At 37.6% G+C, this 27649-nt stretch overlaps 2 protein-coding genes and 1 long non-coding RNA gene across 6 annotated transcripts in view; 2 read left to right on the top strand and 1 right to left on the bottom strand.

Annotated features, from left to right (window-relative positions):
• Positions 1–8137, top strand: LOC125140752. Its single transcript, XR_007139997.1, has 3 exons — positions 1–94; positions 7374–7466; positions 7743–8137. It is a non-coding gene; the product is annotated as an uncharacterized LOC125140752 (long non-coding RNA).
• Positions 8138–8915: 778 nt separating this feature from the next.
• On the bottom strand, positions 8916–10637 carry ier5 (immediate early response 5). Its single transcript, XM_027170084.2, has one exon. The coding sequence runs from the start codon at positions 10286–10288 to the stop codon at positions 9551–9553; it is 738 nt and encodes a 245-aa protein (XP_027025885.1). The 5' UTR covers positions 10289–10637; the 3' UTR covers positions 8916–9550.
• A 3786-nt stretch (positions 10638–14423) lies between these two features.
• The window catches only part of stx6 (syntaxin 6), a 23509-nt gene continuing 10283 nt past the window's right edge, over positions 14424–27649 (top strand). Inside the window, exons 1-8 of one of the 4 annotated variants that reach the window (XM_027170081.2) lie at positions 14425–14606; positions 15992–16161; positions 16263–16357; positions 19386–19445; positions 19567–19695; positions 19966–20072; positions 20884–20978; positions 21151–22358. In XM_027170081.2, coding sequence (XP_027025882.1) covers positions 14572–14606; positions 15992–16161; positions 16263–16357; positions 19386–19445; positions 19567–19695; positions 19966–20072; positions 20884–20978; positions 21151–21170 — 711 coding nt within the window. In that variant the 5' untranslated portion in view covers positions 14425–14571 and the 3' untranslated portion in view covers positions 21171–22358. Of the gene's footprint in view, positions 14607–15991; positions 16162–16262; positions 16358–19385; positions 19446–19566; positions 19696–19965; positions 20073–20883; positions 20979–21150; positions 22359–22424; positions 26658–27649 lie in introns of those variants that run through there. The other 3 variants (XM_027170080.2, XM_027170079.2, XM_047806907.1) reach the window with 3 other exon arrangements.

Raw genomic sequence — 27649 nt, 5'->3', positions numbered from 1 at the left:
AGTGCTCTCACGGCTTGCTTTTGATCTCCACGCACTCAGATGGAGACGGAGACGGAAGGGCGAGGAAGAGAATGAACGATAATTACAGAGAAAGGTAGAGTTAAAGCACGAAGGCATCAAAGGGGAAAAGACGACAGTGGAGGCTGAGACAGAGAAGGATGAAGGGATGAAGACATAGAGGGAATAAGAAAACATGACAGTGTAATCATAAAGAGAAAAAAATGGAGCATGTGGGCTGGGGGGTGGGGGGAGGCTGATGTTGAAAAGAGCTGAGTGCTAGAGCTGTGTGTGTGTGTGTGTGTGTGTGTGTGTGTGTGTGTGTGTGTGTGTGTGTGTGTGTGTGTGTGTGTGTGTGTGTGTGTGTGTGTGTGTGTGTGTGAGAATGGTGAGTAATGTTCTCAGGAAGTGAAAGATTACAGTTATAGCAGCAATACAAAGGCAGACATAGGAGGGGAAAAGTTCTGCTGTTTTCTGTCTCCTTCCATCTCTCTCTCTCTCTCTCTCTCTCTCTCTCTCTCTCTCTCTCTCTCTCTCTCTCTCTCTCTCTCTCTCTCTCTGTTTTTCTGATTGCCCCTTGTTACACAGAGGTCACACGGTAGCACAATTATGCACAGCTCTTATCAGGTAAAGACACAAGTTACCTATGAAATGCTTGTATACAGCTAGCAATAGCTTAAAAAAACATCATGGATCGACTTGTAAAATGTGGGGATTCTTGATGAAAAAACCCTTCAGACTTGAATGTTTTCACTGTTGTTCTTGTTTTTAGATTGATTGCTTAATGAACGGTATTAAACATATGTAGTTGGCTATTAAACATATGTAGTTGGCTAGTGTTTCACCAAGGGGACATGAGTGGAGCAGCTAAACATAATTAGCTAGGTAAATATAGCTTGTTTTCAAAACAGGAATTGACTAAACCGGTGTCATTTTGAGAGGCATTACAGTTGGAGTACATCAGCTACAGTAGGTCAGCTAGTAGTATGAATAGCTAGGTATCTAGAGCACCATAAGATACCTTAAATATAGCTAGCTGACTAACATTATACTCAGAGGGCTTGTCACTTATGACTAAACATAAGTGAAAAAATTAGCTACAACATTATAAAAATAATTATTAGATGAAACATGGTAATAAATAAGCTGGAGTTAACACAGAATGGCTAGCACGGACATAGCTAAACATTACCAAAACTGCTAGCTATATTTATTAGTTTTATATTTTATATATATATAAAACGGCTACATATTGGCCAGAGATTGGTTAGAAGGACATCCGTTCCTGTCACAGTATTATAGCGTTTACACTCAAATGGACATTATTGGTGACATTTCCTTTACCAATGTCTGTCCTGTTCTTCTGTCAATCTTGCTGGATTTAAACAATGTCCTGAGGTATTCTGTGTTTGTCCTGGGGTATTCTGTTTGACACAAAATGTCGCATACTGGGTTGAGTGCAATTCATCTAATGAAGTTTAAAAAAATTCCTATGTTCTGAGTTGACTGAAGACTTTCCCTTGTATCATTTTGAGTGTCACTGTCATCTTTCAAAGTATCAGCTTTTGTTCACACATGACAGAATAATATTACCCTGGGAATTGAAACCAATTGATAAATCAAAATAGAGGAGTTATGTTCTCAGAATTCTGATCTATCTTTATCTGGAGTTCACACTTCTCCCTTTAATTAATGTAGAATTCCTGTACAAAAATCTGTGTGTGAAAGGATGCTCATGGCCACGTGTGTATGTCTATCTGATTTCCCCTTTCACCCCAAACCCCCACCACAATATCTCTTTGTTAAAAAAATTATGACACCTAAAATTCCATCTATATCTAGGCTGACTGTGGACATAAAGGAGTAGGAGAGTCCCACCCTTTCCTCTCTGCTATCTCACACAAACTCCCACACAATCATGAATGAGCACACTTCAGCCACCCTCATTTCCATCACCTCACCTGTCTACACGTGCATGGACGCCAACATAAACAAACAATCTCATAAGTGCTATAGTGAGATTTGCTGCTGATGTCAAACATGGCTGCACTCCTCCTCCCCCACACTACTGCCACAGATTCACTGAAGTCACACTGGGAGAGCATCTGTCAACCTCCACCACCCCCTCCACCCCGCTGCAAGCTCCTGTGTCCCTTTGATCTCCCTCTCTGGTCTTTGTTTCCTTAGCTAAGCACCCCCCCCCACACACACACACACAGACACAGACACACAGAAGCTGCCTAATTCACCACCTAGTTCCCACCTTTGCCAATTTGTCACACATTTACCGTCTACTGTCTAGTAGTTCTGTGTGCTGTCCAGACTTTGCTGATCATTCAGTGAGCTGATGTATATTTTGGTTCATCTGTCTCTGTTCTGAGATCAGTTTTTCTAGCCATCTCCTTTACAGAACACAATGGGTGGTCTAGGGAGCTACTAATTATGTGCAGGTTTAAAGTCCCTGTGAAGTGTCTTGAAACACACAACATTATTTGATGTGTTGGCGTAATTTCCACTGAAACAGGAACTCAGGACAGGAAAATTGAGGTTCTTCTCCCTTTTTAAATAGTCACAGTCTTGACGGTTTGTTCCATGGATGTAAGCATGGGCAATATCGATGCATTAATTTCACTTCAGATTTTCTACATCTTTTTCACTTGTTGTTCAAAGTGAATTATAAAAGACGTGTGGCAGAATGGTAGATAATAATAAAGTTATAGAATTGTAAAAAATAGCTGTGAGCAAAACTGGTTGATTTACAGGGTTAAAGTTAATTGCTGGGAGGTGGATGCAAAATTAACACTACTAGAAGTGAATCTCTTTAATCCTGATCCCAAACTTGAAGGATTCTTTCCTTTCCTCAGTTTTTCTGCTTTACTTTAATCCTATACTTCATATAAAAATCCTTAAGGTTCCTTAAGTATTTGTTGGTTTGGTGTGTAATCAGGTATAAACCAAACCACTGATTAAATCGAAGCCAATTGTGGGCATTCACTCTGACTGAAAGATACAATCATCTAGCAGGTTGGAATAAAATATGTCTGACTTGGAAGAAAATTGGTTAACAAGCTAAAGAAAAAAGGCACCTGACAACTGACAGGTGTCTGGACCAAATGGCTGGTGTCACCATCAGGAAGGTGGGCAGACCATAATTTAATGAATCTTCTCTTGACACATTAGGAAACTCTGTGGGGAAACCCAAACACGTGGGTTAAGTGAAAGCCTGACTTAGCATTAGCATAAGGATTGCACAATGCCTACAGAAAGTACAGTTGAACACAGACAGACATGAAAAAACATCAACTGACCGTATCTGTTTGTGTTGTCCACTGACAGTTAACAGGGTGGTGCAGTTCTTGGCTTTCTCTAGTAAACAGTATGAAAAGATGGTGGTTATAAGATTAGGACACATTTCTGCTAGACGAGAGAAGGACATACCAACAAAGACATTTTCATGAGAATATCATACATTCCACAAAAAACAAAAGTACATAGACACAAACAACTTATTTCATTATTACAAGCTTTTCAGCCAACTGTTTAGCACAGAAAACCTTGTCAATATCTCAATGAAAATAGTTTTCACCTTAATCTCTTAAAATATGTTTAGAATGGTTGAGAATATTCAAGGATTCATTGCAGGATTCCATGCTGAATAAAGCATATCAATTCTCTGTGGTATCATGAAGTTCAGCTATTAGAGATGATAGCCCTGATGATGAAAAGATAAATAGGAACTTACTTACCATGTGTTTACTGATTTGTATATACTGTATATACATTAATTGCTTCATAAAATGGTCAAATTGTGGAAAGGTGGAAAAGCCTTTAAAGTAAAATTTGAATCATTGATAGTTTCCTTTTGCTAACATTAGCTTGGTGTATTTGTAGTTAAGTCAGAGCTAATGTTTGTTGTGAGCATGATTAATCACTAATCACACAAAGTGCACATTGTTTTTGTAGCTGTAGTAAAGTAAAGTAAAGTTAACCTGAGAAGAATGCTTTTGTCACCAAAAAACTGAAAGTAAAAAGGGCCCATTCATTTTAAAGATGCTTTAAGCCAAAGCAATGTAGTGAGTCAGAACACAAACTAAACATACTTATAGTTGAAGATTAAGGATCTTTTGAAGTTCTGAATTTTCCATTTCTCATCAAAATACAAAATTGCTGATCGATTTGGAAAACTACCTTTAGTTACCGAGCAATACATTCAAACACTTTTATCTCTATAACTTCCACCTGGCTTGTCTCCCTGTAGTATATAATATACTCAAGCTGATATAAACGTGTTAAAATGTCGTTGCAGTGATACAATGTCACCTTTGTGTTGTGGGATAGCATATGTGCCAGGTATAAAAGACTTGATGTGATTACATCACATCATTTATAAACCAGGCCACTTAATATCAGATCATTTTTAAATTATGTGATTTTATGAAGGGCATAATTCCTTTTCATGGAAGTCTGAATGGAAACGTGTGAGCTCCGGTTACATGACGTGTAGTGGTGTGCTGAGTGCCGTCGTGTTTTTTGTTGTGGCAGCTGCTGTACGTTACTAGGCCATTTATGCAGCACAGCGCAAGGCATGTTTTGTCTCCTAGTAACATGGCAGCATGAAAACACTCAGCTCTCCTGTCAAACCAGCAATTCCGACCATATGAGTCTCCTTTAGTCACTCAAAAACATCTAAACATGAATTACATATTAAAGTGAATAGGCATGTTAGACTGTCCTGTTTCTTTAAATATATTTCTTATTACATAAATCCACAGTAATTCCAATAGCTTGGTGGCTGGAAATTCAGTCTCTTTGATAAACAGTGACGGCAGCTCATGCGCCAACGGTTGGATGTGTCACTGGGGTGTATTTTTTGTTGCGTGAGACAGCATTAGAACACACATAATAACAGTGGGTAAAGCCACTGACTGAAACATTCCTCATGCGGTAGAACTATCAGATTTTAAAGTGGACTTTGAAAAAGTTTGGAGAAGGTAAAGATCTGAGGTAAAGCGTTAGGGACTTTTGTTTGTTGTAATCACCAGTGCTTGCTTATTTTCCAGTTAAGTAGAATTTGAGGTTTTCTAAGCTACTCTATAAGCTGATTTCACATGTAATCTAGATATTTAGGGCTTAGGGAAACAGGGTCATTTCCTAAATACCCATTTAGAATTTTTGTCTTTATTTGCACTGGTCAGAACTACTAAAAACTAGAACTACTAAAAACTAGGCCTTTTTGTTGAACATTGTGACCACCTGGATGGCATTAATGGCTTGTCTGTGTGTGTTGTGTGTGTGTGTGTGTGTGTGTGTGTGTTTGTCTGAGTGAAAGAGAAAGACAGCGAGAGAGCAAACTGGCTGACCCTCCTCTGGAATGTAATGCTACTCCTCTCAGCAGATCAGCATGTAGCTAGTTCCTTGTGGAGCACCGTTTATTCCTGTCTTAACAGAATATGAGAAAAGTGCAGCGGCTATTTGTTCCTCAAGGACCATCTGTCTCGTCCATTGGCTCTGTGCCATACTCTCACTAAACATGTCTGGACTTGTAAGAGTGTACATGCACATACAATCTCACTCATCAACTATGAAACCATTGTGATTGCAAATGCCAGGTTTTAATAGTGTGAACATATGAGTCATGGTATCTGCTCCCACCTTTTAACCTGGAGGGGATTTTTTACTCATCACATAGTTTAGACTGTGTGTGAATACATGTGGGTGTTTGGCATGAGTATCCGTTCTTCGTGCAAGCCGCTGTCGTGTGGCCTGTTACCCCTCCACCCCTTCCCCCTACACATACTCCTGTTTCAGGAAGCCTGCTACTGATCCCACGCTGGCATTTTTCCCAGGATACCCCTCCACCCTGACACCCATCCCCTTTTCTGCTCTGGCTCCCTCCACCTTCCTCTGTCCCTCTGCCCTCCCCCACCCATCTCTTCCTCCTGTCCTCTGCCAGTTCCCAAGACAAACAAAGAGTTCAGTTTGTCTGTGCTCCAGCGGAGGTCACATGAAATGAATGGAGGGGCCAAAGCAAGGGCTCACTCGCCTTCTTTTTCTCTCAGTCTTACTCTTTTTCTTTTAAGAATCACTGCACTGTTGTCTTTGTTGTGTGTGTGTATGTGTGTTTGGGGTGGTGAATAGGGGTGGTTAGGTTTATAGCTCCATTTACTACCTGTAGGTTTCTCATGTTTTCACACCTTAAATAATGTTTGATTTTGGTTACCTAATTGACAACCCTAAAATGTGGCAGTTAAACAAATGGTGTGCTTAATGATTAGTTAGTAGTTGCTGGAGTGTATTAATACAAACAAAGGAAAATAAGTCCTATATAATCATGTAGCAAGACATGTCTGATCCCTCAATAAAAACAATTGATAAGACTATATGCTTGTGGTGTCCTCTTAGCATCGCATGCAAAAGATTTTATTTGAATTTAGATAGCTTTTTTTCTCTTGATATGTTTAACCGACCACGTGTTGGGCTAGCTGAGTTATGTAATGCTATGTACTTCATTTTGTTAGTGTTTTCCCCATGTAATATAGGTAATATCAATAACGATAATATCACAAACTTCAGAATCTTAATGATGTAACAGCCATAATGGTCAGGATTTTACAGAGCAAAATTGGCCATGCCCTATAAATGGAAAGACATCCTTTACAATGACAATAAAAACATCACTAACCACTACCCGGCATCTGTGAGCTAATGTATTCAGAAGAGGTTAGACAGTACTTTCTTCTGTGTTGTGCTGTACACTGATGCAGCATGAGCAGCAGTTTAAACTGTGCAGAGGTTGGATTCATGTGTCTGGGATTAATCATGTACTACATCCTCAGTCTCCCTGAGCCTATAGATGTGTGGTAGGGAAGGACTAGCTAGAGGGTGGTGAAAATTAACAGGAATTAAAACAAAGCTACATACAAAATGACAACTTATTTTTCAAAAGATCATTTAAAATAGATTTTTCATATATAATACATACATTGTGTAGGACATACTTAAGGGAAGGGGTTTTAACATTCCACACAAACACAATACATTACGTGATGGTATCACACGTTTTTACTTTAGTATTCAGGCTGTTTATTGAAACCAAACACCTAACTAGACTGTTGGCCTTCTTTCTAATAAATAAAAATTATTTGTCTAACATGTTGTAAAATCACAAATATTCTCTGCTTCTTTGGAAAGCTTCATTTGGTTTAAGACGGTTAACTGATTGATGAGCAAAATGATTAATTTGCTCTCTTCAGAGACCTGCTTTAAGATATCCATCTTGTTGAATAAGTAGAGAGGAATGGAGTTGTTTCTTTACTTCTCTTTTTTCGCAGAACAAAAGCTCTGTTAGAGCAGATCTTGTCTCTACATGTTTACAGGCGGGTGTTTGCTTTGGATTTCTCCCAGTTCCTCTTGCGGAAGAAGGGCGCAACCAGTGACCACATTAAACCAGGCACAAACAGAAGCGCATAGTGTGTAATTAATAATTAATAGCACTTAAAATAGATTGATGTATTTCATGTGGTTTCATCTTATTACACATTTTAACCCAAAAAAAGTGACTCATTTGCTACATATTTGGGTTGTTTTCAAAAGTGTGCTGTAAAAGTGTGTTTTATATCATGTGAAATTCACTTCAGTATTTCTCCACTTCCACCCAACATTCCAGACACACATGTGCTCCTGCTGTGGATATCGCCAGGAAACACTTTCGCAATCACACTTTTTTCCCCCTCTCTTCCTTCCAGGAATGAGGAACACAGGAGTAAAAAGAGGAGGAGGGGGAGAGTCTGGTGAAGGAGAGGGACAGCTGCATGTGTTTAGCTTGGCTCAGGCATGTACTCACATGCACCTTCTTTCTAGTGTTCCACTGTGTACATCAAGCAAACCACAGCAACTACATCACGGATAGTGATAAATTATACATCCTACAGTGAATGACATGCAAAGGGCCAACTTGACTGACATCATGCTTGCTGGAAGCTAGCTGTTCTGGGACTCAATAAATAAATAAATAAATAAATAAAAAGTCTCTGATTAGTTTACAAGTTCCCAAAGAAGCATGACACAGTGTTCCTACATTAGCTCAGCCTCTGAAAGTACAACGCTGAGGGATTGTGGTCAGCTGGCTTGAAATTTGACTGACCCATATTTTGCCCAGTGCTTCTGGGTTTTCCCTACAGAAAGATGTCGTGTCTGTGTGAAAGAATGTGGTCATACAGGACATGAGGCCATGTTTGAAAACTAGTGTTTGTATTTACTCATTGGATAAGAAGAACAGTATGCTGATAGTGAGATAAGATTCTGTAGCTATTTGAACTTTGACTCATCTGTAATTATGTTTCTACACTAACAGTTTACAAATCAAACTACTGCTGTATATAAATTCTTATAAACCAGACATACTTTGACTTCTGAGGAATGGCCTAGTGTTTTAATCAGACTAAACAGGCAGAGTTAAGATATGCCTTGGAGCCTAGATTGATACTAAATCCTGCATTCTGTGAATTCTTTGGGGTAGTAAAGCAGTAAAAATAGAAGACAGAATCTCTCAGTTTCAGTAAGACAGGGACTGAGCACTTAACACTGTCTGGTTCTTATCACACCGCTGTCTTCCTCTTATGGGTAGTTCTGCTTAATTTAAAGGAAGTCTGAGACCAAGTACATGTAAGGTTGTATTTAATGGCTGGATGTTTCAGTCTAGTACCCTAGATCCTAAAGACACTAAATAAGAGAAATGCTCATGATTATTTAATGCATCATAGTAGTCAAAACTAACAACTTTAATATATAAACTTTATTTTCTTATACTAGGTTAGTTCACTGCTGATGAATTTCCTACTATACACACACACACACACCTTTTAAACGTGTTGCCTGACTCAAATGTGCGATTAGAAATAACCAGAGAAAAAGAAAGATCATTTCACATTTTTTAATACGTGACCATCACGTAATAGTCAGAATAGTAAATACCAAAATACATAGATTCATAATGCAACATTGAAAACGATATGTACAGGAACATGTTACAAATGTACAAGTCTTTATAAAACAAAGACATCTGGGGGAAACCAGTAGCCTCAGTCTTGCAGACTCTTGGTTTGTAGGCAGGTCTTAAATCAGTGTAACATTTTTTCATTTGTACAAATGTCATGAGCATAACACTTCACACTAATAATCACTAGTCCGCCATGATCATCTGATTGCTGATTGAGCTCAACTCAGCTCACAAATGCTGTAAAAAGTTTAGTTCCGTTCAATGACGTCATTTCCGTTGACGCTGTAGCTCTCTGTAGTAGCACCAACATGTTAACATTCCTCGGTTTTACAATACGGGCCGTGTTCCAAACGGCTTCTTAGTCCCCTTACGAGTACACCATATAGTGTATAGCATATTGAGCATATAGGTGACCAGACCGAAGCCGATTTGAGACTCTGGGCCACGGTGTAAACTCGACAGCACCGCGCGTGGGGTGGGGAAAGTCCCGTAACCACGTGTTTTAGAGTACCGGCACAAACCACCACGTGTGAACAAAACACTGTTCTTTATTGCTTAAAACGCAACGATGGCTGTGCTCCACGGGTTGAGATTCTTTAGCATTTGATCGCAGCAGATTTGGCCCGAGTCCCCGGCGTCCTCCTGTGTCTCCTCTTTCACGCTCTCTTTGCTTAACAGTCCGGAAAAACTAGACCCAAAGATGGTGATGAGGTTTGACACGTTGCTTGTGTCCATCTCGTCGCTTTCTTCCTGCTCCGGAGAGGTGACTTTAATCCGTTTTAGAGGCGCGTCAGTGCCGCATGGCGACTTCTCAGCGCTCCGTTTCCGGTTTGAACAGGCGGCGGGTTTCGGAGGCTCCTCTGAATTCGTTTCACGGTTCAAAGAGTCCACCTGGGTCGTTTTGGATTCACATCGTGTCTCAGTAATTACAGGAGACTCTGTCGAAGACGGCGAAACGTCCACATGAACCTCAGAGTCCAGTGGAGATTCAATCTGTGCTTTGCTTTCAGCAGATTCGCCACTTTCGGTCTGCTCGAGCCGCTCACACTCAGCTCCGGTCTGAAGCGGTTCCTTTGACTCTGCGGCCTCTGTGAGCTCCCAGTCTTTAGTTTGTTGGGCATTCAGACATCCTCCGCCGTAGTAGTCACTCAGGTAAACCTGGCGGGCGCTTCTTAGCACCAGAGACACGAGCAGGTTCTTGTGCAGCTTGATGCCTCCACGCTGGACTCGGGAATTGTAGATCTTGCCCAAGGAGATGCTCATGATCCGGTGCGCCTCCACTTTGTACTCCATGATCAAACAGGTTCAGGGGAGAGGGAAAAAAAAGGTCCAAAAAAACGTCAGTCAAATGAGCTCAGACTTTTTATCCCCGATCGACGTCGATTCTCATCAAAACATCATCCGGTAAAATAACTCCTGATGTACAGTTATAACAAAAACCAACTGTTTCAGGAGTATTTCTTTATTCCTCTGTTTGGGCGGATTCGGTTCACAACGTAGCGACGATAAATAAATAACAACAGAAGGATCGCCTCGCTAACCTTATGTTACTGTGGGTGATCATTCGAGATTAGATTTAGAATCAGAAACCCGTATTTCTGTGACGCACCCAACAACAGCCTAGAGAGGAATGAGACCGTTTCTATTTTTAGCCCCCATTTATATTCGAACGTAACGTCGAATGAGAGCCAATCGCGTCACGAGATAAACGATACCAACGTTCGGATTTCCGCCCCGCCAAATCGACACGGACCAATAGGAACACGATATGCAAATCAAATATATTTAAATACTAGCGTGGAAAATGGTTTAAAAAGACAGGTATGTTTTTAGGATGAGAAACAAATACATATACTGCTAAATAAAAAACTACAACTAATAAACTACTACGTTATTACTCACTCATCCGAACTCAGAAAATGATTTAAGACGTGCGCTAATGGAGATTATTAACCAATGTTTTATTTTGTTATATTGTTTAATGATTATTTCAGCAACAACAACAACAACAATGAATAATGAAAAAACTACTATGTTATTTTATTATTACTTACAGAGAAAATGAGAAAAAATATTTCGTTTTCAAAAACGAATCTGAATTTAATAAATTTACAAATTTCAAGCAGTTATAAAGTGTAACACTCGGTGATGACACTGGAAGATCTTTGAAATTATTTTTGGTCAGATGTAGCTTGTTTTATGTAGGTCGAGATTAAAATGATGTCGTCTCCTTTAAGAAAAATCCCCCTCTAACTTCCTGGACTGATGTAATGGTTTGTGTACGTGTGTGTGTGTGTGTGTGTGTGTGTGTGTGTGTGTGTGTGTGTGTGTGTGTGTGTGTGTGTGTGTGTGTGTGTGTGTGTGTGTGTGTGTGTGTGCGCGCGCGCGCGCTGGAGCAGAGTCACGTGACCACTATTGTGCAAACCCCGACAGTGGAAATGTGAATGAAGCCGTTAGTAGTGTAGGGGGAGGGGAGACAAGGGGTCTGTTTTTAGGAGACAGTTAACCCAATGTCACATTCACTAAACAGATAAAGGCGAAACACGATTCTCAAAGGCTATTTAAATCCAAATCATTGATTTTATTTATGATTAGAGCCTGTTTTAGCTGAGGCTCATAAACAAAAACAGACGGAATGACGTAATACGCTTTTAAGAATGACGTAATACGCTGATGTCTTTCTTTACATGGATAGAATTTAGACTCGAATTACATGACGTGCGAAGTTTCCCATTTAATACGTGTTAAAGTACATTCCAATAAAGCACTGGTTCAGTGCCAAACACACATATAAATAGATCCATTCATTCATATTCAAGACGTGGTTTACCCTGGTCAGTTTCAGTTACTCCAAGGTCTTGAGAACATTAGGAGAAAAAGGCAGGAATAAACCAGTCAATACTCCAGTTCACACACTCATTCACATCTAGAAGTTATTAAAGAGTGTGACTATGCTGCCAAATATATCTATATCCTAGAATAATAAGCATAGGTTTATGACTATCCTTACACATTAGTTCCTCAGGAGTTCTCGGTTGCACTATTACAAACTGTTGTACAAAGGACATTATTTACATTTACAGTATTTCCCATTGCATGACACACAAATATGGATGAAGTTCCCTTTTGAGGCTGGTTCCTCTTAAGGTTTCTTCCTCATAACATCTCAGGGAGTTTTTCCTTGCCGCTGTCAGCTCTGGCTTGCTCATTACGGAAAGGGATATATATATATATATATATATATATATATATATATATATATATATATATATATATATATATATATATATATATAATTAAATTTTAAGTTAATATTTTTTTAAATTCATTTTAAACTTGTATATATCCATTTATTTAATTTTATTCATATTTTCTCTTATTAATAATCTTTTTTCTCTCTCTTCTCTTTCTATACTTCTGTAAAGCTGCTTTGAGACAATGGGAATTGTTAATAGCGCTATACAAATAAATTGAATTGAATGACTTTAATTTAACTCATTACATATACGGGAATCAGACTCATGGTCTACATTTATAGGAAAACATGTATTGATATCAGTGATGTGTATGGCTAAGATACAGTTTGTTCATGCATTTATACCAAATCTTTCTTACTGATATACCAAGTAAGTATTACTTGATGTTGCATCATTTATATGAAAATGATCTAGTCTAGAAGGTCCTTTGGGCATAAACTCTGTGTACTGCTTACTTTCTGCTTTCATTACTAATGTCAACTGTCAAAGTGTAATACTAGTATTATATAAAATACAGTGTCAGAAGGCTTAGGCACTAAGTGATAGATCTACACATAATATGCTTGTTAAACTTTGCCTAAGGATAAATTAATTATGTCTGATGGAGGTTTTATTTGGCTTTTCAATTAATTGAATAGGTGATATTCAAGACGCAGTAATCAGCAACTGCTGCCAGGTCATGGTGTTGATATCGCAGATAATGAGTGAGCAATATGAATAATTAAATTATTTTAAGCACTGCGGTTAATAATGTACAAGGATAGATGTGATGACAGGAACTTACAGTAATGGAGTTAGATGTGGCATTTCATGACTTGTTTGAAAAGGTCTCTGAGAACGATGTTTAAACTGTTTGCAAGTATTTTACAGAATACTTTTAAAATACTGTAAAGTAATTTACAGAATATTAAATTCCAAATACAGATGCAGGAAATACTATAATACACACATTCATAGTGCAACATTGAAATAATACGTATAGGAAGAATATTAGAAATCTACAATAATATAAATGTACATCATCTTTATAAAACACAGATATCTGGTAAAAAAAAAAAACAATAGCCGCCTTGCAGACTCTTTTCTTATCTAATGTTGTATGGAATTAAGCTGTTATAGTGATTCATAGTAAAACTTAGTAAAATAGTAAAACTTTATTGTGCATGTCATAATTTGTTTTAAATGCGAAAACAACAACAACAGACAGATAGAGCTTTATGCATGTCCGGGCATGTCATAACATGTTCTAAAACATTTTCATGTTTTCCATCACATTATGGGGGATGTGTTAGTCTGGTGGTTAAGGCGTCGCACTACTGATCCAAATGTTATGAGCTTGAAGCCAAGCTCCACCAAACTTCCCCTGCTCAGCTGTATAAAATGTAAATCACTCTGTCTAATGCCATCTGCCAAATACTGTAAATGTAATTAACAAGACTGTCAGTCATCAAATCATCTGTATATATTACACACACTACTGCTGATATATATTGTACAAAAGGCATAATATTGCACAATATTGCTATTTGCACTCCCACACTTTATGTACATAACTGATCATTCATATTCTATATTCATATTTAATACTCATTCTGTCTATATTATATCTATTGTCTGCATTGTCTTGTATAGTTTGTATAGTATAGTGTTATTTATGTCTGTACTTTTGAGAGCCACAAACAGCTGGAACCAAATACCTTGTGTGTCAACGTATTTGGCCAATAAACCTGATTCTGTATCATGAAAACATACAATTGTTTTAATACTGTATTGTTTTTGGATACTGTTGAAATGGCTTTGACAATTTTGACAACAGAATATATGCAAACATAGAAAATATACTGTGATGCAAGAAAAAATTCAGACATGTTCTGACAATAAAGTATCATATCATATCATATCATATCATATCATATCATATCATATCATATCATATCATATCATATCATATCACAACCTCCCTAAATACCCTATAGCTAGACAGACAGACAGACAGAAACACTAATACAAACAGACACACAGACAGGCAAATACAGAGATTGGACAGATAAATAGATAGACTGAGAGAACAGTACAGGTTTTTTTTTTATCACTTCGATGTCTTGCTTTGAACACAGAGCAAAACGTGCTGTAAACGGTCCAGGAATAAGAATACTTTCTGACCTCTGACCCGGAAATAGAACGTGTGTTCTATTTCGCATGTAAACAACACACGCATCCATTCGATTGTGCATGATACCGACAGAACGCCAGAGAATAATAGCCGAATATTAGGGCATGTCTTTTTTCGCATAAAGGGTCTTTTATGTGAATAGAGCAATGTCGATGGAAGACCCGTTTTTTGTTGTGAAAGGGTGAGTATTTCCACTGACTGAGCTAATTATGTTATAGAACAATAGCGTTAGCAAGCTAACCGTAGCAACAGCTACACGTCTCAGTGTGGCTAAGTAGGTACCGAAAGGTAAATCCGTTAAATACTCACATTAACTTCATCTACTATTTCTCCCTGGATTAAAAATATACCTAAATGAAATAAAATAAATACACAAAGCAACACCGAACTCAACCTTTTAGCCACACAGCTTTAGTACAATCGCGCTATCTAGGTGATAACTATTACTACATGTTTATGTTAACGTCCAAACTCTGTTTCTTGTTTATTTAGTCGTGAAGTTTGATAGAAACTGACAAAACAGACGCTTAGTACATCATTCATGAACTAACAGCATGCAGGATGGTGATGAACTCTGTCAGGAGGAAAATAAGGAGCAAGAAGCTTTAGTAAGACGTAAACAAGGTCATGTTTACACATTAGCAGTAAAACAAGTAGGTAACTTATGTACGATTTTGCAAAATGAAATTAATTTATTTCCTTTAGTGGTGTGTTGATTAACTGATATTAGATTCTGACTCAGCTGATATATGATGCTGATGAATTAAACATGACAGGGAGTGCAGTTCTAGGAAAATAATCAATGATTCGGTGGTGTTCTGTGGACCAATGCAATGTCATGGTACTTTTGCCACCTTAAAGTTAGTGACTTGAAGTGTTTTTTTCCCACTTATACCATAACAAGAATACCACATCATGCTTCTAGAGGTTTAGTTACGTTTAATGTTGTGGATTGTCCACCGAACAGGTTCCTATTATCACTTATGTTATAGCAGCTATAATGTTCTCTCACTGTTCTCTCTTTTTCTCTCTCTCATGAATGTAATACAATCAAAACATCAAATAAATAATTATTGTCTCTGTGTTAGATACTAGTATGGAAGCACAGAATATAATATAATCCTGTTATTGACCTGGCAGCTGCATTATTGTTAGGGCTGCTTGCCATAAAATCTAAAAGCTCATATATTTTATGGCCTTTATTATGAAGGTGTTATGTAATTTGTCAAAATACAGTGAATCTGATTAGAAAATATTTTATAATTGAAGTCTAGCATATTAGCCAGGTATCACATCAGTAGATACAGTATTTAAATGAAGATTATGGCTGGATATTTCTCAGTAAAATAGCTTCTCTTGTCAAATTCTACAAAACATCTGGTCTGATGGCAATGGAATTTTTGACAACGAAGACCATGTTCATGTGGAAGATTGTTCATGTATTATATAGCATTAAATATACCCTAGATATCGGGCCCTGTTTTCTTTTGAAAACATTGTTTGATTATTCCCCTCTATTTACGCAATTATTCTAACTTGTAGTTAATAATGTTCATTATGCCTTAGGGAGGTCCAGAAGGCGGTGAACACTGCCCAGGGTCTGTATCAGAGATGGACCGAACTGTTGCAGGACCCTGGTAGTGCCACTAAAGAGGAGATCGACTGGACCACCAATGAGCTGAGGAACAGCTTGAGGTCTATAGAATGGGATCTTGAGGACTTGGATGAGACCATTAATATCCTTACTATTCTTATACATGTTAAGTTTATTATGTTGTTAATGACTATTTTTGTCTTGTAAGCTATGTTATAACAGTACCTTAACAGTGACTTTCACGTATTGTGGAAGCAAATCCACGGAAGTTCAATCTTGATTCCATGGAGCTGAACAAGCGGAAAGCTTTCATAACCAACACAAGGCAGACTGTCAAGGTGAGTTCTTCAGTGTATTTCAAGTTTATTTAGACTTCCTTTTTTGCATCAATATATTAACTGATAGTACAGGTGCATCTCAATAAATTAGAATGTCGTGGAAAAGTTCATTTATCAGAATCAGCTCTATTGCCAGGCATGTTTTCACATGCGAGGAATTTGTTTTAGTGCCAGAAGCTCCACAGTGTAACAGAATGACATATACAATATAGACAAAATTGTATGTACACATTTACAGGTGTGAAATGTGCAGTTTAAATATACATATGAAAAATACATATACAAATATAGACAATTTGTATGTACAAATTTGCAAGTGTGAGATGTGCAATTGCAGTATACAATTTGTATGTACACATGTGCAAATGTGAAATGTGCAGTTGAAGTAAACAGTAAACATTTAGACAATATGTATGTACAGATGTGCAAGTATGAAATGTGCATTTGAAGTTTACATAGTACAAATATTAGGTGTTGTGTGTTCCATGGTGTTAATTGTTCATCAGATGGATTGCTTGAGGGAAGAAACTGTTCCTATGTCTGGTCATTCTGGTGCTCAGGGCTCTGTAGCGTCGACCAGATGGCAACAGTTCAAAGAGGGAGTGTGCTGGATGTGAGGGGTCCAGAGTGATTTATTTCAGTAATTTGACTCAAATAGTAAAACTTGTGTATTATATAGATTTAGTACACACAGACTGAAGTAGTTTCAATCTTTGGTTCTTTTAATTGCGATGATTTTGAATATGGTGACATGCCAATCAGCTACTCAACTCAAAACACCTGCAAAGGTTTCCTGAGCCATCAAAATGGTCTCTCAATTTGGTTCACTAGGCTACACAATCATGGTGAAGACTACTGATCTGACAGTTGTCCAGAAGACAATCATTGATGCCCTTCACAAGGAGGGTAAGCCACATGCATTCAATGGCAAAGAAGCTGGCTTTTCACAGACTGCTGTATCCAAGCATGTTAACAGGAAGTTGAGTGGAAGCAAAACGTGTGGAAGAAATAGATGCACAATCGACCGAGAGAACCGCAGCTTTGAGAGGCTTGTCAAGCAAAACCCATTTAAGAACTTCACAAGGAATGGATTGAGGCTGGGGTCAAGGCATCACACACAGACATGTCAAGGAATTTGGCTACAGTTGTCGTATTCCTCTTGTTAAGCCACTCCTGAACCACAGACAATGTCAGAGGCATCTTAGCTGGGCTAATGATGAGGAAGAACTAGACTGTTGCCCAGTGGTCCAAAGTCCTCTTTTCAGTTGAGAGCAAGTTTTGTATTTCATTTTGAAACCAAGGTCCTAGAGGAAGGAAGGGTGGAGAAGCTCATAGCCCAAGTTGTTTGAAGTCCAGTGTTGTTTCCACAGTCTGTGATGATTTGGGGTGCAATGTCATCCGCTGGTGTTGGTCCACTGTGTTTTTGGAAAACCAAAGTCACTGCACCCATTTACCAAGAAATTTAGAGCACTTTCTGCTTCCTTCTGCTGACCATTTAAAGATGCAGATTTCATTTTCAAGCAGGCAGGATTTGGCACCTGCCCACACTGCCAAAATCACCAAAAGTTGGTTAAATAACCATGGTGTTGGTGTGCTTGACTGGCCAGCAAACTCACCAGATTCTCTACGGTGTATTGTCATGAGGAAAATGAGAAACAAGAGAACAAAAGAATTTGGAAGAAGGACCTAGAGATGTTTACATAACACAAAATGAAGATAAAAATGTACATAATAAAAATATAAAATGTACATAACTATTGTAAAGACAGAGATGCAAATGTTATTTATCATCTTGATATTTATTCTTTTTTTTCCAGTGTAAAATTCTATCTAATTATGCAAATATGTATTGAATACTAAATATTTCTACAGGGTTTTTCCTACATTGAAAATTTTTTGGCGGCCGCCATAACCATTTTTTGTCCCGCCAAAGCCTTATTTGATGTGTAATTGGGTTTTGTGAATGAAGCAGGCTACTGACAAAGTGACGTATAGAACGAGCACAGCGATCCACCCCCACGCGGGCACTCTCCGTCTTCAGTTCTGTCTTTGCTCTCTCCCTCGCATCAAAATCAACTGATCCTAAAGGTCGGAAGACCGAATCTATGTTTCATGTGGTGCATTCGGAGAATTTTTTGCTGAGTTACTGCTGGGTGTGAATTGCAGTCAAAAAAAGTTGCCTTATCTTCTCTTACAACTTGTGACAAGCATTCCCAGTTATGAAGTTTTAATTTTTTTTTTGTGTGTGTTGACAAATCTTTCGCGATGTCCTAACAGCCAGGATTCCCACACAACCGATTCATTATAATGAATGGTTAAAGCAATTGGTCTGCCCATCAGTGTCTGAATCGGTGTATAACTGATCATTACTTCTTAGAAGAACATACACATCTGAAATGAGAAAGTAAGTGTGCTTACCCCATTTAGCAAGAGTGTTTAGTAAAATTTAGCCTTAATAATCCACATTATGTATAGGCCTATGACAGTGTGTAGTAAATTACCTATAAAATCATTTAGTTTAAAGTTAGACTGCAGATGAGATGATAGTGAGATGAAACTAGATCAAAGGAAGCTGTTGCTAGCTAGCTGCTAATTTTATTACATTTTATATGGTAAAAAAGTACACTATTACACCTTTTAATGCTACTTTTTAATTGTATGATTATATTAAAATAATTATCAGGTCTATCAAAAAAGGATTTTATCTTTCAAAACTATGAAAGCCAGTCGTGGAAAAATCACAAACTGTTTCTTTGGATTTTTTTTTTTAATTTAACATTTATTGTCAATATTGGGCATGCGGATCATGTGGGCACTAGGGTACTCTTTGCTGTGTGTGGATGACCATCTCGGGCAGACACCACCGAAGACCAATTTTGACCCAGGAAAAACCCTGTTCAAATAATTGTGCATCATGAATGTGTTCATTTGTAAAGGATCTTTACTCGGTCCTGTTGGGTGTAATGTGTCTGAACTGGGACCCATTTGCAGCCTGGTAAATATTAAGGATTATTTATTTTTTTTCCAGGATATGAAAGATCAAATGGCAAATCAGGCCATGTCTCTGTCAGACAAGAAAAGCAGACAGGTTTGTACTGATCTTAGTTCCAAGCTAATCGAACTGTTCGCTGATTCTGTGTATTACAGTGATCATAATGTTGATTCCTCATTATTACAAGCTGTTGTGTGTAAATCTGTTTCTGTGTTAGACTCTGATGGGAGAAGGAGGGTCGCGTGGACCGATCTGGCAACCGGGAGGAGATAAATACACACGTCTAGACCGAGAACTGCAGTCAGCCAACTCTCAGTTTATTGACGAGCAACAATCTCAGCAACAGGTAATCAAGACCACAGTATAGAGAATATTGTGAAGTGATGATTTGTTGGTTTGTACTTTAACAACATGTGCATGTGCAGCTAGGATGTAAAACACCCACTTCAAATGGTCTTATTTCTAATTATGAACTAATTGTTAATTGTCTATATTTACTGTAGTTGCATGCCGGTGATATAAACTGACTAAGTATAAGTATTGCATAGGAAACTGTCACTTTGTCACAGAAGGGTTTGTTTCATACGTTTGTGACTTGTGTATGTTGTTTCTGTAGCTCATGGCGGAGCAGCAGGATGAGCAGTTGGAGCTGGTGTCAGGGACCATTGGCGTATTGAAGAACATGTCTGAACGGATTGGACAGGAGCTGGACGAACAGGCAGTGTAAGCTCTGTGACCTCTGTTCACTCTGAGTAACATGTTATACTGTCTTTATGTTGTAATCTGTTTGGGCTGATTTTTCTATCATAAGCAGATATCACACTTTGTGAGAGTTTCTCTGGTGGTGATTTCAGATCAGCGTTCATAATGTGAAGTAATTTTCATAACGTTTAGTGCTTTCCCAACCATAGACATCCAAGGACAGATGCACATATGGTAAAATTATAAAATATTCTTATTTACTCAAGCTCACTAGTGCAGATCATGTTGACTGATGATGTAGAGAGATCATGTTAGTTTTCTAATCAGGGGATGATATAATCTGAAAAATGTATCACAAAGTTTATAAAGGAATTTTACTGGCACCGTTTCATACATGTGTCTAGATGTTGTTGATGTCCTTCAGCTGTTTCCTGTTCGGAGTCACCACTATCAGATCATTCAAACCCAGAGACTTTTTGTTGTTGTTACGTTTTACAGAAGAGAATAACGTGCATAAATGTTTAATCATTTATTAATCTGTTGATGTGTCACTTGTTGAAATTATTATTGAGCCGTGTTTAAAATTTACACAGGAAATTAGTGGTCTGTGTTTTGCTTGTTGCTGTAAATTCAGAGATTTTTTTTTCTGATTTTATGTAAAAAAAAAAAAAAAAGTATCCTAAATTGTATCAGTTTGCAAAGAAAATGTATTGTTTAAAACCTAAACATTACGCAAATAAAAAATTTTTCATATGAAATTTAGTTACCACTATAGTGTGTGAATAAATAAAAACAAGCTGTATTTTTATCTGTTTCTCATGCTGATTTGCAGAATGCTGGATGATTTTTCTCATGAGATGGACAATACCCAGTCCAGGTTGGATAATATGATGAAAAAGCTGGCTAAAGTTTCCCACATGACTAGTGGTGAGTAACAGGAAAGCTCTTACACCTCTTCACAGCATGTACAACTCCTAAAAAGAAAGACGTTAAGCGTAAATACTAGATAGACTTTGATTTACTAAGCTGACGCTGATGCATGGGTAAACTGACAGAAAACGTCTGAGAGAATTCAGCCATGAATTCACTTCCTGTACAGAACCACCCCATGCTTCCTGAGGTCAAGAAGGTTACAGACTTTAGCGGAAGGAAATCGCCGGCTTGCTTATGATAGCAACTTTTAAGAGGTTTTACACGACGAGAACAGGAAGTCTGACCTTGGGGACTCTCAAAGGAAACTTGAGAATAAACTGTGAAAATTTACACGATTCTTGAGTCGTGTAATGTCAGAAAATGGCACAAAAGAAGCTGTTTATCTGAGCGGGGATTAATGTTTTTACATAAATATAGGGATCTACATTTTGTAATACAATTACAATTTCTATTTATAAACCTACAATTTACAATTCGTATCATTATTGTTAGTTCTTTAATCATAGTCTTTACTGACTAACACAGACCACATGCATATTTATGCATCAGTATACTAAGATGACATTTTCTGTTGTATCGATCACATTTATAACTGAAAATGGGCTTTAACTGTTATTTCTACCCTTGTTTATAACAGCTTATACAACAGCATTCGATCCTGTTAATTTACTGTGACATTTGTGACAGTTGCACACAATGTAATATAACCAGGGCAATGTCAGAAATTCAGACTGCATTTAATACACGATTGCCAGACTGTATATTTATAATCACACACTCCAGTGTCGCCCAAATGAGGATGAGGTTCCGTTTTGAGTCTAGTTCCTCTCAAGGTTTCTTCTTTACCACAGTCACCTCAGGCTTGTTCATTGGGGATAAATACAAAGACTGATATTAATTTAGAAGTTTTTTGTATTATAGTAAACTTTTTGTGTTCTGTAAAGAAATGTCCATTGCTGTTCCATTCTGTTGAATAGACTTTGCAGAATTGGTAATTAATCTGCATAGATGACGATAGAGACTTTATACTCTCTTCAGAATCAGGAACATGCAAGTGGAAACAAAATAAAGTTGAGCACCAAGCTGTCACATAACATCTAAAATGTCATCCTGACTCAAATATATTTTAACTACAATGCTGACTTTCCTTCAGTCTGTAAATGCATTTACCTCACTAAACATTATTACATGATGTGAGCTACAATACCTAACCTAGTCTTCCAGGTAAACAAAACATGGAGCAGGGCATCACACATGAGCTAATGGGTGAGCTAATAAATATATGATAGAATGTATGCCCTGCTGATTAACTATATTTGGGGTACATAAGAGATTTTTTTTTGAGGATATCTTAAAATAGGATGAATAGCCATGTTGGAACATGGTCTGGATGTTTATGACTGTGTCGTCACCTCGTTTCTGCACTCTTTACTCTCACAGACCGGCGACAATGGTGTGCTATTGGCATTTTGTTGGCCATCCTATTCGTTGTGATCATCCTCCTCATTGTTCTGTGAGCTGCACTACGTTCCTGACCACCACAGCTTTCCTCATTCCAACTGAAGAATTGACTAAAACAAAGGTGCTTTAAGGAAAGGAAATCGCCTTGGTCTCCACTCGTTCAGTCATACTCTTACCTGCCGACTGTTGCGCTTACTTCTGCCACTCCAAATACTACCTTTCTGGTACTTCATCTTGTTTAGCTGTAAATATCTGTTATGTCTTTTTGTTTGTTTGTTTTTTAAGTGTAAAAACCCTAAGCTCAGTAGGCTTACAGTTGTGCGTTCTGCTTCACTTACATTTTCTGTAAGTGTGTTAGAAGTCAAACGAGAATTGAATTAGTGTCCTGAGTCCGGGTAACACTCAGTCTAGCTACTGTTACCTTTTGTGTTAATTAATGCTTTGGAGGGATTTATTGAAATAATATTGGGCTAATTTCCCACTGGAAAATTCTATGCTAAAATGTCATCGTTTGTCCTGTCCTGCTTGATAACTGGTTTATCATATACACCTACAGTACAGGTGCTGCAAATTTATCCATCACCAAAATATCACCACTGACCCTTTTCTAATGATAGAAAAGGCAGTTGACAAAGTGTACATGTCAACTACATGTCACTACAGCATACAGAGTGATCTAACTGATAAAGTTGCCAGTTAGGTCAGTGTAGGTAGATGTACCTAATGATGAACTAACAGCTCAGTGCTGATTCCAGTGATAATGTCTGCTGATAATTAATGAAGTTAAAGATCACTGAACACTGGTTTCTTGTTTTGGAACCAAATTATTATTATTTCTTTTTTATCAAAGCGGGTATTTGATTAATGGCACTAATGATAAGTTAACCACTTCCTACATCTCTTTTGCAAATGCTTATGACTTTATTTTCATCCTGTCTCAGTTTTGTAGTAGAGAATTAATTTCAGACTGGATGAGACTGACTGAATGAGCTTGACTGGAACTTATTTACTTCTAGCATGTTTGATTGTCAGGTCAGTAACTAATATAGAACTGGACAATTAGCAGAAAATTAATGGTCTTGCTGCATAAAGATTGATTTTTTTTTCCAAGTCATGCAGCAGAGAGGTAATTATGCAGCTTCTTGATTTAAAAACACTCCTGCCGGGCATTTTCCCCTGAAATGTTTTCATATTGCATTGATGTGCTTCAGCTCAAAGGCACTTATTCCTAACAGGAGGAGTGATGAAATTCATTTAAAAAACAACAACAAAACATGGAGGCAGATGAAGACAGTTCAGGAACTATCATCACAAATGAAGAACAGCTTTAAACAGGGTTTAAACACTACTTTATTCTCATCCGTTTACATACCTCATTTTAATACATAAAGCATGTGAAGAAATCGTTTGCAGATCAAGCTGAAATCAGCTTTATACGGCTCAATGAATTCTGCATGGAAAGCTGAGCTGAATTCATTTTTATCCATCAAACTGTTCAGCTAAAAATATTAGGAGTGCACATTTTAGTTCTGTCTTTCAGACATTATACGATATACTTACAAAGCAAATAGGTGACTTAAACACCGCAAAAATATATAGATTGTTTTTAAGGAGAATTAAGTTGTTATTCCTACTACAAAAAAAGACTAAATATACAATGACGTTGTGCTTTTCCCACTGCAGCTTCCAAACTTTTTACAACAGAAATGGTTGTGAAATGATTGTGGTTGTCTAGTGGTTAAGGTTGGAATACTGACCAGAAGGTCATGAGTTTGAATCCCAGGTCCACCAAGTTGCCACTGCTGGGCCCTGAGCAAGGCCCTTAACCATCAGTTGCTCAGCTGTATAAACTGAAATGAAATGTATGTAACTCTGAATAAGCGTGTCTGTTAAATGCCAGAAATGTTAATGTCTTACCTGGACAGGTTAAGTAAAGTTTTCCATGTTAATAACAGCAAAAACATGCTGTGGGCAGCAAAAACACACTGTGGAATGTCTTTCCTTTCACCATCTTCACTGTGAAAATTACAGTTGTTTTTAAATTGGTGGAGATGAACCAACACCATGCTGAGCACAATTTCTCTCATCGCTGCAGGTTTAAAGTCAATCCTAAAGCATAACGTGGTAGAGAATTCAGTTTCCCCACAGACATTTTTAAGGTAGGTTCATAAACAGTAGTGCATAACATGGTCGTCGATCAAACACTGGGTGGTGAATTTCACCATCACCAGCCAATCTGGATTGATCAAAATACACATTCTGAGATAAAGAGAAAACCCCATGTCTGTGACCGCAATGCAGGATTAGGTATTATAGTAAAGTTAATTTTTAAACAAGTTTATCTCTTGAGCTTGTAATTTTAGCAAAATCCACAGGGATCAAATGATCCGTCAATCCACTGCATTCAGATGCTTTTGATGACCAAATAAATGATAAAGTATCATGTTACATAAAAGGTAAAGTCTGAAATGCCTGATAACACCATGTCTATGGTATCCTGTGATTGATAGGCTTATATGTAGGATGTAGGACAGAAAGGCTAATAAAGGCAAGTTTTTAGCAGTAGTGTATTGACTGTAGGTTCTGATAGATGTTCTACTGGCCCTTGCTTGGGCCAGGTCTTGTTTCCCTAAATATGCAGTGGAAAAACTTCATTTCAGAAGAATTTCAGCTTTCCAGTCTTTTCTCACAATCTGAAAGCGTGTTCCTTTTCCTCTGAGATTGACTTGTATGACCCAGGAAAAGCTCCTTAAGACTCTTTAAAGATTATCTATATCTCTTTGTATCACCTGAATAGATTATAGTGACGTTTTGGGCACGTTTTATTTGCTAGATTTCAACTTGCACAATACCATATCAAAGTATTGACCAAATGCCGCTGTGAAGTTCAGAACACTACATAGCTAGTGCCTTAGTATCTCATAGAGAAAGGAGGGCAAAAACATGGTGGGTTTTTTTTTTCTGTCATAAAAACTTAACTTATCTTCCATTTTAGATGGAAATCCTTGTGTGAGATTCGTCTCTTTACTCTCATTTGCTAAATTTCAATCAGAGAAATTGGTTCATTTGTTAATAAGGTTAACATAAAAACAACTTTAGCTGAGGGGGTTGTGTACATCTAAAAATCAAGTGTGTGTAGAAATCAATAGAATCAACAGATTGTTGAGAATTCCATGCTAGTGCTAAGGCATTAGATACCTATTTCTCGAACTTGTCTTTTTGTTCGCTGATTCAGTCAGGTCGATTCGGAGTCAAATTGCTTTCTCATTAAACCAGAACCATGCTAGATCTCACTCGGACCTGCGTCTTAGACCAGTTGTTTTGATCTGTTTGATTACTGTGTTGTCACCCGTCTAAGAAAACACAGTGAGAGGAAGAACACATCAGATAAACTCTACAGACACTGCATATGTGAATGTAACCTTAGAAAACAAAGGTCACATCTAGAACCCTGTAAGGTAGTTTGGTTTCTCTTAACGGTTGTCATAAAAGCCTTCAGCAGAGTGTTTACCGGTCATAACTGGTTCCAAATAGAAACCATTTAGGTCTTTAAATGCTACCTGTACAAGAACCTATTTCTGTCTAAGAGTGTAGGGAGGATGTTCCTCCTTCCATTTCTGCTGCTCAGAAGTGTACGTTAGATTCAGTATTTTCACAAAAAAACTAATTTTTGCAATCCGTGTTCATATTTTATCATTTGTCTAAACAGCGATATGATATACTGTTATCTTGTTCTTATTAAATTGCTGACATTATGTTTATTATTTGTTTTTAAACTCTGACTCCTTATTTTTAAGTCACTTTGATTTAAAAAAAAAAAAATCATGACAGAATATTGAATAAATTAAGAAAAAGTCTTCTTTCTGTACCCAAAAACAAGACGGAAAAATGTCGGCTGAGCTTGTGACCATGAAGAGTGATGATCATGTTGTTGTACAAAGTATCACAAAAACAAATAGGAAAAATTGCACAATCACGTCACTGGACCGGTGACTGGTAGAGAGAATATGGTAGCGAATGGGCTTTTATTAATCCGTATAATTTGGTACAGTTGATTATTTGTTAATTTGATGTTTGGTTACTGTGTGAGAATGAAATGATATCCTGTTGTTTCCCTTTTGACCATCAGCTTCCCTTTATGAAATTCTCCCCATCATCCCTGTGTGCAATTGAGTTCCCTCTGAATCTTATTAAATGCAGATTGTAACTCTGTGTCTTTTGGTGTTGACTGGTTTGTTTTCTGTAGATCTGTTCTTATAAAATGTTTACTGATTCGTTTTATTTTTTAGATTTATATTTACTAATTTGATGTTATACAAATAAGACATAATCCAAGTGTCCTGTCAAGGAGGTTAAGTATTTAAACCAAACAAAATGTACACTATTTCCCCTTTATCTAAATGTAGATCAGCCAAGATGTATAAATGATTTATACACAGCACCACCTGAATTCCCACTCTCGGCTATTCAGAAGGTTTTGATTCATTTTCTATCACAGCTCACAATACTTCCGTTTCTAATCTAAATCACAGGTTCCTATCAATGCAATGCACAGGAACAAAATTGTTGACATGATAAATCTTCACATAAGTAAGTCTAACATTACTGAGAGTGTTTTATAAGCATTTTAGACACGATGCCAAACTGGTCATTATTAGCATCCTTTATATGTCAGTTACACTAGCCTTGACAGGAGTCAGAAGTCAGACAAGAGTACAACATGACTCCTGTATATGATTGATGCAGTTTATGTCTATTGATCCATTCTGCTGGAAATGTCTAAAAAGTAAAAAGTATGATCATAAGATTCAAATATGCAGCCATTCAGCCCTGTTCTTCAGACAGGTGGCTCTCTTCTCCCCCATTATCTGTGCCCTGAGTGAGAACAGCTTCAGTGTTCACACCTGAGCCCTCTGCTGTGGAATATTTTACATTAAGCCTAATGATATCAGTCCAAATTGTTACCATATGCACACTGTCCCTAGAAATATACACACCTACAGTATATAGTTTGGCAGTCTAATGGAGCTACCGTAAATGTCATTATTTTTTCATTATTTTTGTACGTTTGATTCACTTTGAATATTTTGTGTTCTATGCTTTTTAAACAAATTATGTTTTGACTCTTCACTGTAATGTTTCTCTGGCAGCCCTGTGGTACATGAAGGAATATTCTGGCACAATTGTAGTGACATTTGCAATCA

The sequence above is a fragment of the Tachysurus fulvidraco genome, chromosome 2, assembly GCF_022655615.1.
Source record: "Tachysurus fulvidraco isolate hzauxx_2018 chromosome 2, HZAU_PFXX_2.0, whole genome shotgun sequence".
Taxonomy (NCBI): domain Eukaryota; kingdom Metazoa; phylum Chordata; class Actinopteri; order Siluriformes; family Bagridae; genus Tachysurus; species Tachysurus fulvidraco.
The sequence above is the reverse complement of the archived record's forward strand: the minus strand, read 5'-3'. Positions and strand labels throughout refer to the sequence as shown.

Coding starts and splice junctions, on each gene's coding strand:
- ier5 (XM_027170084.2), bottom strand. CDS start 10,288: ATGGAGTACAAAGTGGAGGCGCACCGGATCATGAGCATCTCCTTGGGC.